The sequence below is a fragment of the Vulpes vulpes genome, chromosome 5 (genome assembly GCF_048418805.1).
Source record: "Vulpes vulpes isolate BD-2025 chromosome 5, VulVul3, whole genome shotgun sequence".
In the NCBI taxonomy this organism is placed as follows: Eukaryota; Metazoa; Chordata; class Mammalia; order Carnivora; family Canidae; genus Vulpes; species Vulpes vulpes.
The window spans coordinates 38700153-38712865 of record NC_132784.1 but is presented as its reverse complement, the minus strand read 5'-3'; the positions used below and the strand labels follow the sequence as shown (position 1 = coordinate 38712865).

General features: G+C 42.7%; 1 protein-coding gene across 50 annotated transcripts in view; it reads left to right on the top strand.

The window, feature by feature from the left end:
* TCF4 (transcription factor 4) overlaps window positions 1-10615 on the top strand; it is a 354790-nt gene extending 344175 nt beyond the window's left edge. For 31 of the 50 annotated variants that reach the window (XM_072757919.1, XM_072757915.1, XM_025997647.2 and 28 more), the window contains 5 exons: window positions 4313-4448; window positions 6018-6180; window positions 9433-9662; window positions 10157-10297; window positions 10515-10615. In XM_072757919.1, the coding sequence (XP_072614020.1) occupies window positions 4313-4448; window positions 6018-6180; window positions 9433-9662; window positions 10157-10293 (666 nt within the window). In that variant the 3' untranslated portion in view covers window positions 10294-10297; window positions 10515-10615. The remainder of the gene's footprint in view (window positions 1-4312; window positions 4449-6017; window positions 6181-9432; window positions 9663-10156; window positions 10298-10514) is intronic. The other 19 variants (XM_072757926.1, XM_025997652.2, XM_072757923.1 and 16 more) reach the window with 1 other exon arrangement.
* The last annotated feature ends 2098 nt before the right edge of the window (window positions 10616-12713 follow it).

Genomic DNA, 12713 nt, shown 5'->3' with positions numbered 1-12713 from the left:
ACTAAGCCAGAGGGAGTTAGCAGCAGGTACAGAACCTGAAAGAATGTACTGAGAGATAGCATGAAGGAGAGTCCAGCCTGTAGTCCTGAGGGGACAGAAGCCAGAAAGACAGAGATACCAGAGGAGGGACAAGAGAGGCTGGAATGGCCCATGAGAGACAACGAGTGGCCTTAGGTCCTAAGAGATCTCTGGGTTCGAAACTCAAATTACAGAAATCTGATAAATGTCCTTTTTGCTTGAGAAACTTACTGTTAAAACTGCCACACTGAATTGATCAGTGCACAGAAATGCCACAGAGGATCACTATAAACTCCACAAGATCGTCTAACTTCTTCACTGTCTCTAGCATCTCCTGGAGGGACAAGCATAAAGTATACTAGTAAATATTTCTTGGATTAATAAATGTACTCTCTGATCAATCAATTAATACTCATTTGAATGATTTTTAAATATATAGGTTTGTCCTTTACATTCAGAATAAATATATCTAAAACCACATTGTATGTTACTAAGGAGACTATTCTTGAAGATCGCAAAAAAAAATTAGTCAGTTGATAAAATGAACTGCTTTTTTAGTTAGGCTGGCTTTTAACTTTATTGCCTATCTAGATGAAAATGTTATTAAAATAGGACTTTAGTGAAGTATAGATTTTCTAAAAATAGGTACTATCCTTAGATTTGATTTGTAGGTTGAAGGAATCTGCTTTATTCTTTTTTTCTTACATTTTTAAAAATTTAAATACAATTTGCCAACATACAGTTTAACACCCAGTGCTCATCCCATCATGTGCCCTCCTCATTGTGCTTTTTTTCTAGTTATTTAATTACATATTTATTATCTGGAAGGTGGACAAGCCCTAATCCTTGTGTATATACGTGGCTCCTCCTATTTCAGAGGTGTTCCAGTGATGGATTGTGCTGGCCATTCACTATCTGTCTTTCCTTCTCTCTTTGTGACCAGAAATAATGTTTCTGATAGAGAAGTGAATGGGGTTAGGGCATGCTGCCTGTGGCCAAGGAAACAAACAAAGCAAAGTTAATTCTTTGGAATACTGTTCCACAGCCCCAGGCAATGGAATTCATCCTGGAAAATCAGGCTCATTACCACATGGCTCTGGACCCTTCATCATTTATTCATTTGACCTGGAATGTATATAGTTTACTAGGGAAGCCTTAAAACATCAAGAATAGGGGTGCCTGGGTAGCTCAGTCCATTAAGTGTCTGACTCTTGGTTTAGGCTCAGATCATGATCTCAGGGTCGTGATCTCAGGGTCCTGAGATCGAGCCTGCATCAGACTCCACACTGGGTATGGAGCCTGCTTACGATTCTCTCTCTCTTTCTCTAAAAAGAAAATAAAAATTAAAAAAAAAAAATCAAGAGTAAGTTTGTTCCCAACTTCCTCTATGGAAAATGATTGGTATAAAATTTGAGATGACCTAAGATGATCTATAGAAAATAGATAAAGTTAGGTAACACGTATGGCTAAAATCCAAACAAATACAGTTGGAACAAACATTTACAATTCTTAAACAGATTTTACTCTCATTGTGTAGAAGAAGGATTTAAAATCAAATGCATGTGAACAAAATAGAGACAAAGAGTGCAAAGATGACCATGAAGGAAGGTACCTTGTGTTCTGAAGGTGTTTGAACCACATCGACTCTCATTTTTAATGTAGTATGCAAGTATTTTCATGTGACAGTATCTATAATTATTATGTACTTATTATATAATGGTTGCTTTGCATATTATCACTCTTTGCACTAAACATGGGACTCATTCTCTATAACTTAGTGTTATTTTCCCATTTGGAATTTGAATAGCTTGTCCATGGTTACACAGCTAACAGTTACAGGTAAAATCTAGATATTGACTCTCGTTATTGTATTCTTTTTACTCAATCTTTCATAATAGTCAAGGCAAAGAAAATATAAAGATAATTGGTTATGGGCTCTTTTTTCCTCCCATAAAAACTAATCTGAATGTGATCTAGAAGGAAAAAAAGAAGTGCAAGATCAATATCTGAATATATTTCAAGTGAAAAGCAAAATATTAACCTTAAATTACATCATACATGCTTACAGAGAAGGCTTAAATATTTTAATAGAATGATTTTAATAAAAGGATTTACATCTTTACTATACTCAAACCTGTGGCTACTTTCAGTGATTACAATTTAGAACCGGAAATTTAAGAGATGAAGCCCATTGGGATACCAATAAATAGGAATCAGCACTAGGATAATTATTTGGGTTAACACTGATTGATAAACTTAAAGAGCTACCATGTGATCAAGCCCTGTGAAATTCATGCTTACAAGTTGACATCTTAGATTGAAAGGATAATCATCAATCAAATCAGTCTTTTAAATGGACAAATATAAAAATGGCAAACTGACACCTGATTGGAAAAATAGCTATCTATCACTCTTGTATTTGGAACAAATATAAAAACAGACCAAGAGTGAGTGAGAAATGGTGGGGGCTCCGGGTGGGCCTGCTGCTGCCCCGCCTGTAAGTGATGGGGCTTGGGTTATCAGAGGAGACAGCAGTGGCCTGGCGGTGGTGTTAAATATATGAAGGGAGCTTGAAGCACTTATTCCATGGAACTCCAGAAGTTGAAACTAGAATCAGTGGGTGGAATATATAAGGAGGCCAACTTGTGATTAAAATGGAACAGGCTGCTTTAGGAGGTAATCAAGGTCTCCTTACATTTGAAGCACCCACATCGACGCTAAATAGCCACCATTCAGAATGTTCTGGGAAGGGACACAGGCACACAGGTGGCAGACGTCTAGCCCTGAACCCTTAGCTACAGCATTCATTTATACTTCCTGACGCTCAGGAGTCTTGAAGTCCTTTATATTCTTGCTATATTTTGAAGCTGAGCAATTAGTATGATTTACGTGATCCCTCCCTTTCGCCCTGAGTTATTTCCTTCTGTACTGTTTTGGATTATGTAATGGTGATACTTCATACTAGGTTGCCTTTGGGGAGAGCATGTGTTTCGTTCGGTTCTGTGAATTTTATTGTTGTCGGTTCAGATTCTTGTTGTTACATTCTTTGGAAATATTATTTTAAAACATTGGGCAGCAGAAAAGAGGGAAGATTTTCTGCTTTATGGGGTTTTTGGTTTTGGATTGGAAAAAAAAAACTTTTTGATTCGTAGCAGTGTAAATTCGTGGGTAGATACATGTAGTGTCAGACCCACTGTCCTGCAAAAATGTCCACCTAACAGTGGGCTAAGAGAATAACTACTTGGAGATGCAGATGAAAATGTAAGCCACTCGTGTTTCTCTGGGTTTGCAAATGCTTAATGGCTTTGCTTTAAGGCATAAGCTATAAAGTCAGCAACTGCTGCCTCACTGTCACTCGTGCACCATCTCTGGCCCCCACAGTGGGTAGTAGTAGTTAATAAAAAGCTCAGCAGTGTGTCTTCCGGACCAAGTCCTTGTGCTCTATTCTGTAATTTTATTTGTGGAAACCTAAAGAGTGTTTACAGTATGGTGTCTTCCTAGGATCAGAATAGTGGAGGGGAAAAAAAAAAGGAAAACTGTCCAAACACCTTTGCGCAGCAATGATGGCATTACTGGTGTGTTTAATAAAATCTTTATTGGTACATTTTCCGGTGTGGTGGCATTGGCAGAAACGGTCCCCCTTTGGATTTGGAGCTCAGCAGCTGATGAAATGCAGTAAACATTAATTTGGAATGGGCTGCCAGTTTTGGAAAGCCAGGTGACATTTTATTATATTTGTACCAAGCAGGGGCTGTGTCCCACACTGCTGCAGCTTCCGCTGTCAGAGGCTTAGCTGGCATTATGGAAAAAAAAAAAAAATGGCAGGCCTGAGAATCTTATCCCCTGAAATGAAAGTCGAATGCCAAATTGAAATTCCTGTAGGATTTCCGATAGCAATGGGGGAATTGAGAAGCCCACAATTAAGCATATGGGCATTAAGATAATTGTCAGATCTGTTGGCGGACATGATAGAAGACAGATGGGCAGGAATCGGCGCGCCCCACTGCCGCACCCTGGGAGCCGACTTGACGTTTACCTGCCCGAGCGGGGAGCGGGGAGCGGGGGGCGATTGTCAGGGGCGGACAGAGCGGTTGGTGCTCGCGGCTGCGGTTGGTGCTCGGCGGCAGGGCCTGCAGGTGCACGCATGGTCCTTGCGCGCCCTCTAGCGAAAGGCATTTGGGAGTCTCGCTCTGCAGAGGCCCGGCCTCCTCCTGTGGGCCCTTTGCTGCGCCCACCTCGGGGCCCCACTAACCTGCGGCCCCACTAACCTGCGTGGCTCCTCTCCCCCCTCCAGGTCGGGGCCCATCGCGAAGACGGCGTGGCCCTGCGAGGCAGCCACTCCCTCGTGCCCAACCAGGTCCCGGTGCCACAGCTTCCTGTGCAGTCTGCGACGTCCCCTGACCTGAACCCACCCCAGGACCCTTACAGAGGTAGGTGGGCTGGACGCGGGCAGGGCCGGCGCTGAGCCCGGGCTCCCTGGGCGCCCATCCCTGCGGAAGCGCTGGCGCAGCACCAGGAGCCAGACTCCGCACCAGGAGGGCAAGCAAATGGGAACGTGGTTCTGGGACGGAGCGCGCTAATTGTGTTTCTTCGGGAGCTGTTCTCCTCACACATCCTCTGAAACCCCGGTCCTGTCTCCGCGGGGAAGGACACAGCAACAGCCTGATGAGAGGAAATTTTATTTTAGCTATTTCCACATTTTCCTCATTCGGGTCCTCTAATGTGGTTAGTTGGAGCCTGAAAATGATATTTCCGAATGAAGAGGAAGGAAGGAAATTGTCTCTGTCATTTAAGATCGAAGGAAATGTAGGTATGTTGCAAAACTGGAACTTGGTGGAATGACATCCGCTCTTTTCATCCCGCCCCACAATGATCGCCTCAAACCCCGGACCCCAGGCAGCACTTGGCAAGCCCAGGGAGGCCCGCCGCGGGGGCCGGGGCCGGGTCGCATGCTCCCTGGGCGACAGGCCTGCCCAGGGACTAGCAGACACTCAGATGACATCCTCTCATTCCCCCCACCCCCCGACCACGTGTAGAATAAAAATGAGAACGCTCCCACAGGGATATGCAGACGCTTTTTTCTTTTTTCACCTGCTGCTAAACATCGTACAGATCTGCGTGGTGATCACGTATGTGGAGAGATAGGCCAAGGCTTCCTAAACTTCGGTGTGCAGAGGCGGGACCTGAGGATCTTGTTAAAATGCAGTTTCTGACTCAGTAGGTCTGGGATTCTGCATCTCTCATGGGCTCCAGTGATGAAGGATGCTCGTGGACCACAGACCAAATTTTGAGTGACTACACAGATTGCCAATAGAGGACAGTACCCAACAGACCTGCTTGTACCTTAAGAAATAAGTGGATACAGGCGGGTCGAGGCTTAAAATGCACTGTGATCCGGAAAGCTGTAATGTGATCTTGAAAGTTGAGCAGTGATAAAGCTAGAAATGTCTTCAGTGAGCCGCTAACTGCTTTCCATATGTACCACTTCTAAATGCTGATTACTCCTTGACGATAAGAGAAGCCTAATTTCAGAATATCATTAGGGTATCTATTGAAGTCTTGACTGTACATATTTAGCGTACTCCCTGGGAATTATATTTTAAGGACATTTTTCTATTAAATCATTGCATATGGAAGAAACTCAATATAATAGCTGATATTTACTTGGGTTCTTAATCAGAACATTGAGGTGTGTGATTTTCATGATTATGATTTTCATTGCAATTAAGTTGATGTTTTGTAGACAGTGAAATTACCATCTACTCCAAAAGATTGCAAAATAGAATTTAACCTCGGAGCCAATGCGGGGGAAACTTGCTTCCACAGGTGCATTTTTGAAACTTCACCAGATAGCATGAAAAAAAAAAAACAAAACACCGCAGAAGGATCACAGTTCAGCAGCGTGAATTGGCTAGCTGGCAGCCCCACAGTCTGCAGCGTGTGCGTCTGGGCCTCGGGTCTTCAGTGGAAGTGTCACCTGGTCTCTTTTTTTCCTGTAGGCATGCCACCGGGATTGCAGGGCCAGAGCGTCTCCTCCGGCAGCTCTGAGATCAAATCCGACGATGAAGGCGATGAGAACCTGCAAGACACGAAATCTTCCGAGGACAAGAAGTTAGATGACGACAAGAAGGATATCAAATCGATTACTAGGTCAAGATCTAGGTAACAGTATATGATACTGTCGCTTCATTTAATTCCTTTATTGGACTTTGATGAAGTGAACAGAACAGGAAGAAACTATTCAGTTTTTTCCTGGCAGGTAAACCTACAAGCCAAAAAGAAAAAATTAAAGGCTTGCTCTAGAGGTACAGAAGTATCATTTAAGGTACCGGTCCTCTAGTGAAGCCTAAAATGTCTTTGCACTTATGAATTTGGACCTCGTGCTCATTGCACGCAGCGTGAACAATTTGTGACCGATTTGAGTGCAAATGATGGATTGTTTTAAACTATGCTCATTCTGCGAATTTGGTCAGAAATGATCTCTCCAAAATATTTCTAAAAAGAGATCTTAGCCATGCTAACAACTCAATTGAGGTATATGCAACGATGACTTTTTTCTTCTCTCGAACGGGAGAAGATTTCCCAGCTTTATCTTAAACATGCTGATCTATATAATAATGACAGTACCTGAATTGCTTACTTTTTTCTCCCAGATCCTCCCTTCTACAGAAAATACAACTGCAGGAAAATAGCTTCTGGTTGGTTTCCTAAAATATCCGATATCTTTACATTAGAATCTCTCTCCTGGAATATTAACCCTAACCTGAGGATCAGGTGGTGTGGGAACACTGTGACACCCATACTCTTTGCCTCAATCCCCGTGGGTTTTTATTTATGAACTAAATAAATTGTACTATGAGCACACCTCCCCCTTTTCAAAGCTGTCGTTCTCAGGGTTAGGTCTAACGTCCGTTAGGAATTAAGAACGTGCCACTTTTTCATATTGCCTTTAGAATTACGGGGATATATTTTATTACATGCCCTGCCCAGAGTTCCAAAAATCCTGAAATCTTCTTACCACTTCCCTCCCACCATCCCTGTAGCATCCCGACTCTTGGCCACGTTGGTGAAATTTTAAGGAAAGGCTTTCACATCCCTACCATCTTCTCTGTCAGTCCGCCCTCCGTTCTTGGTAATTTAACTAGTGGCCGTGACTGACGCGTATCCATAGATTCCTAGAGGTTTCAGTACAACGTTTTAACTTGCTATTAGGAACCTTCTTATTTTAGAAGGTCACTCTCATGACATTTACTTATGCCTCTACGCCTGTGCTGTAAGGCAGTGCCAGGCAGTTTTCTTTGCGTGACCAATCTATTTATTATTTATAAGTGAATAGCCAACCCTAATTAGTTATTAGCCTGACTACCTCTGGAAAACAAGTTCCCACTTTCAGGCCCACTTTGTGAAAGCGGTGGCGACCCGTTCTGTGTTTCAAAACGTTACCCGAATTTTGACTTCAGGATGGGCCCAGCAGAAACTTGTCTCCGTCGTCCATTTCCTCTTCGTTTTCTTTTATGGTGTCCTGCTTGTGTAATGGGATGTGGATGTGGATTAATGGTAACCTTGGCTTCCTCACCGCCGTCCCACGGGGGAGGGGAAGGAGGGTTTGGTAGAAGTGAAGAGGATCAGATGGCGCAGAGAGAGAACCTTCTCCCACTGGTTCAGTTCAGTTGTGTGCCCACCAACACGCATCTGTGGCAGACGGTCCCGTCTGGAAGGGAGTTTAACCTATGGGGAGATGAGCCAAGGCTTAAAGCATCTTTCTTTGGTGCCTTCCTCTTCCCCTCCTTTACAAGTGTTCTTGGCTCACCTACATCACCTGCGTTTGCAACATGTGCTTGCAGCCCGAGAATACCACTCCCATTTTTGATTGATTGAAGCTTCTTGGCTATAATTGGTCCTTATTGCAATTTGGAAGCTACCCAGGGATTCTCCAGAGTGGAAGATTCAGAGCCATAGGTGTCAAGCCAACATTCACTAAGTGTACATTGAATTGACTAGATAACTTACCCCATGTCTTTCTGACCTAAAATGTTGTGATTAACATCTTTATTCTGTGAACATTTCAGATTCCTGGAATATTCAAGTAGAGGTTAACCTTCACGGTCCTTTAGATTAACACTTGAACTTCTAGATCAACATCCTTCCAGATGGTCACCCCCATGTTGTTTCATATAACAAGGAGGCTGTTGCTTTTTTATTGTTTATTTTTCATTTGTTTATTTTTTATCTCTGTGACACCTCTTACACCCAAAAAGTTTCTTGCTCATGTTAACTGAAACTATATCACTCAGAGTTCTCTGTTCTGTGCTGCCTTTCTGAGACTATGCATCTCCCGTGCCTCTGTTATATGATCACCCATGAAGCATTTGAAGCCCTGATGTCATGAAAATCTTCCTTATAAGACATGCTTTCATTTGACCCATCATCCTGTTTGCCCTCCATTCAAGTTTCTCATTTGTCAGCATGACACCCAGAAGCAGACAGAAGTACTCTTGCCTTTCCAGACTCTACTGGGTCCAAGCATGTTTTTGCTATGAATCACATCATATTTTGGTGCTCAGGATCAGGGATGAGCTTTTGGGCTTCATTCTTGACTCACAGTGAGATCATGGTCATTTATAACGAGTGGGTGTCTGGTATTTGTTTCATCTTGTTTGTTTTGCATAGTGGATGTGAACTCTGGTTTTCCCAACCTGTTTTGGGGATGGCAAACATCCATGATGTTAAAAGCCATGGAGACCATGATGTTTTTAGCCTTTGTTATTTAATGCATGGAGAAAATGGCTCAGATACATTAAGCGGATTGGCCCAGCCTTCAAAGCTAGTTAATAGTGAAACAAGTGGACAGAAGCTCCCTGTCTTCGCTCTCATGGTTCTGGTGTGTTGAATGTAGGACCTTCTTACTCCTGTCTGGCTGCATCATGTTCATTCTGACCTCTCCAGATCTCTTTTTCAAACACTTGTTTTCCTCGGGTTTCAGGTATGAACGTATGAAAGTTAAAAACAGCAACAACAACACACACACATTTTAGCCTAAAGTGCTCTGCTCTGAGGCCATGCAGAGGAGCTTCCAGGCTAAGCTGACCGTGGCCCCGCTGTGCAGAGCACAGCCTCATTGATGAAAGCTGCGTGTGCCCTTGTGCCCCCTGCGTCAGCATGGGTGCGCTCTGGGCCCTGATGTCCACCTCTCCCGTTTTGTTTGGGTTGAGTGTCTGGGAGGAACCGAATGTCCTGTGCATGGATTGTCCCCTCCATCTCTAGCAGTCCCAAGTCAATGGGTGTGAAGCTCCGCCACGGACAGCGCCGGCGATGGACACGCTCCCCGACAACTCTGGAAGAAGACAAAACTAATTTAGATACCTTCTTTTTCCCCACACCGTTAGAAAATGTCGCATCCCTTCTGTCCCACAGCAATAACGATGACGAGGACCTGACCCCGGAGCAGAAGGCAGAGCGCGAGAAGGAGCGGAGGATGGCCAACAACGCCCGCGAGCGCCTGCGCGTCCGCGACATCAACGAGGCTTTCAAGGAGCTCGGCCGCATGGTGCAGCTCCACCTCAAGAGTGACAAGCCCCAGACCAAGCTCCTGATCCTCCACCAGGCCGTGGCCGTCATCCTCAGCCTGGAGCAGCAAGTTCGAGGTCAGTGCCAGCCCGCCACCTCCTGGCAGCAGGCACGGGAGCTTGGGGCTGCAGCGAGCGGGGGTGGATGGACGTGCCAGGCCTCAAGAGCAGGAGCAGAGGAGCAGACCCTTAAGCATTGCTCAGAGCAGCGGGCCCGATGCAGAGCACGTCTGAACCTGGGCAGCAACCCTTTCTCCCGTAGTTAAGTTGCCCTTACCCGCTAAGACTGCGCTGTGACGTTTCCACGTGCGCTCTCAGCAGTTGAGGTTGGGTGTATTGGTTGTGCCAACTTTCTTATTCTGAGAAGTGGCTGTGCCAGGGCACCAAGCAGTTCAACTTGTACCAGTGACTGCCCAGACGGGTCGCAGTAGTGAGCCTTTCCCAGCCCTTGCTTTTGCCCTGTAATAGTAGAAACACAGGAAAAAAGGGTCAACAGATGTGCAGAGTAGTGCCTCCTGCCCTCCACCAGGAGCCCTGGCGCTAAATGACTGCTCTGCTTCAATCTTCCACAGAAAGGAATCTGAATCCGAAAGCCGCGTGTCTGAAAAGAAGGGAGGAAGAGAAGGTGTCCTCAGAGCCTCCCCCTCTCTCCTTGGCGGGCCCGCACCCTGGAATGGGAGATGCGTCAAACCACATGGGACAGATGTAAAAGGGCAAGTTTGTTCTCAGCCATTTTGGAAACCTTTTCCCTTGTCCTTCCCTCCTCACCAAGGCACCAGCCATGAAAGTCCACTTCTGCTCGAATGAACACATTTTTCCCCCCTTGGGAATTTAAAAAAAAAAAAAAAGAGTTTAAAAATTAAAAAAAACAAAAACTTAACTTCTGCTATAAGTGTATTAATTGATTCTCCTCTCTTTTTCCCTTCTCAGGTCCAAGCTGCCACATTGCTTCATTAATACAAGAGACCACTTCCTTAACAGCTGTATTATCTTAAACCCACATAAACACTTCTCCTTCACCCCTTTTTTTGTAATATAAGACAAGTCTGAGTAGTTATGAATCGCAGACGCAAGAGGTTTCAGCATTCCCAATTATCAAAAAACCGAAAAACACACAAAAAAAAAAAGAAAGAAAAAAAGTGCGACTTGAGGGGTGACCCTCTAACATATCATTCAGAATGTGCAAAGCGGCGTGTGCAGGCTGAGACGCAGCCCAGAGACTGAATGGCAATCTTTCCACACTGTGGAACAATGCATTTGTGCCTAAACTTCTTTTGGAGAAAAAAAAATATAATTAATTTGTAAGTCTGAAAAAAAAAATATTTAATTTAAAAAATTGTAAACTTGCAATAATGAAAAAGTGTACTTCTGAAGAAAACCACATGAACGTTTTTGTTGGTATTGAAGTCAGCTAGTGTTTATAATTACTGGATATTGAATAAGGGAAGCCCGGCTGCCCTCGTAACAAAACCAGCAAACGTCCTGATGACAACGAAGTGATGACATTAGCCATTCCTTAGGGTAGGAGGAACAGATGGATCTTATAGACCTATGACAAATATATATATAAATATATATATAAATATATATTAAAAATTTAGTGACTATGGTAAGCTTTTGTTCATTTGTTTCAGACTTTTTTCTCCTGTAAAAAAATAGTACTGATTAACTTTTTTAAAAGAAAGATTTTACTGTAAATACGGATTTTTTTGTTGGGTTTTTTTTTTGTTGTTGTTTCTGTTTCTGGGTTTGTTTTTGGTTTTTTTTTTTTTGGTTTTTATTTTTTTTTTCTCTTTTTTTTTTTTTTTTTGGTCTTATTCTTGTCCCTTCCCCTGGTTTGTTATTGTCACCTGTAGTACCAACTCTGCTTCCGGAGGGGTAGTGCAGGATAAAATGCTGACTCCGATGTTGCTTTTCATTCATAAATAAGTAGAAAGTTGTTTCTCCAGTCTTTTGGGAACACAGGACTTAAAAGTCACATCATGTGTAGATATTACAAGCAGCATTACCAAGACATGGCAAAAAGAGTTTGTCTGAACTGTAATGTTGCGTTTGTGACCCTATTCTGGGATTTTCAGAGGTACAAGGTTAGAATGCTACAATGTTACCACTGTGCCTTCCAATGTTTATATCATCGGAAACATAACATAATCAAAGTGGCTGTGATTTAACAAAATGATTCAAGTGTTACCTACATGTGTAGCCGAAGTAGTGTGCAGTGAGGCGTTTCTGAATACATGGTCAGATTTTTGGAAAAAAACAAAAACAAAAAAAACAAGTAAAGTTCAAAAACCATCAAATGAGAAAATTGCAAGTAGTGTGACAGAGCTGATTGATTTTGTTGCTTTCTTGATTTTTTGTTTTCAAAATGGGTTTACTAAGATGTAGATGACTTAACTGCCTCCTCCTTCGTCTGAAAAAATGCCAATATTCAATCATCATGCAGCATTATAACAAGCCTTATAAGTCCTAAAGCATTAAGTTGCACTTTCTTGAGGAGGGGTAGTGCAGTATTTCTCTGGCCAGTATGAATGAAGTTTATACTTAACATATTTGATAGATCAAGCTATGGCACAGCAACTCATCAGATAGCTAGCTTTGACGTCTGGGCACAATTGAACCAACTTCCATCGTGAATCTTTATAATGATTGACTTTGGTGTATAGTGCAGTAAACAAATAGTGCTCCTAGTTAAGTATTTGTCAGCATCCTTTTGTCTCTAACTCGTTTCTATTTTTACAGCCACACAATCTTGGCATGTATTAAGAGAAAAAAAAAATCCCTGTTCAAGTAGTTTTTCCACCTATCAGCACTGAGTAAATGCCATAAATCCATCGAAATGGTCTAAATGTTCCATCTGTTCTCCTGTTTTGCCAGTTATATAGTAATGAAATACATTTGTAAATTTTATGCAACAAATGGCAAACGTATCATTATTTTGAAATTGTGTATGTAAAAGTTATATTTTTACATGTAGACTCTTGTTATTATGTGTTTTAATACATTGTATCAGTTTTTGTTGTTTTCTTCTTTTTTTTTAAACTGTGTGGTTTAAAAAACGTCTCATTTAAATGAAATAGTGAGCTACAGGAATCTGAATTTTATGTTCATTTCCGAAAATGTAAGAAC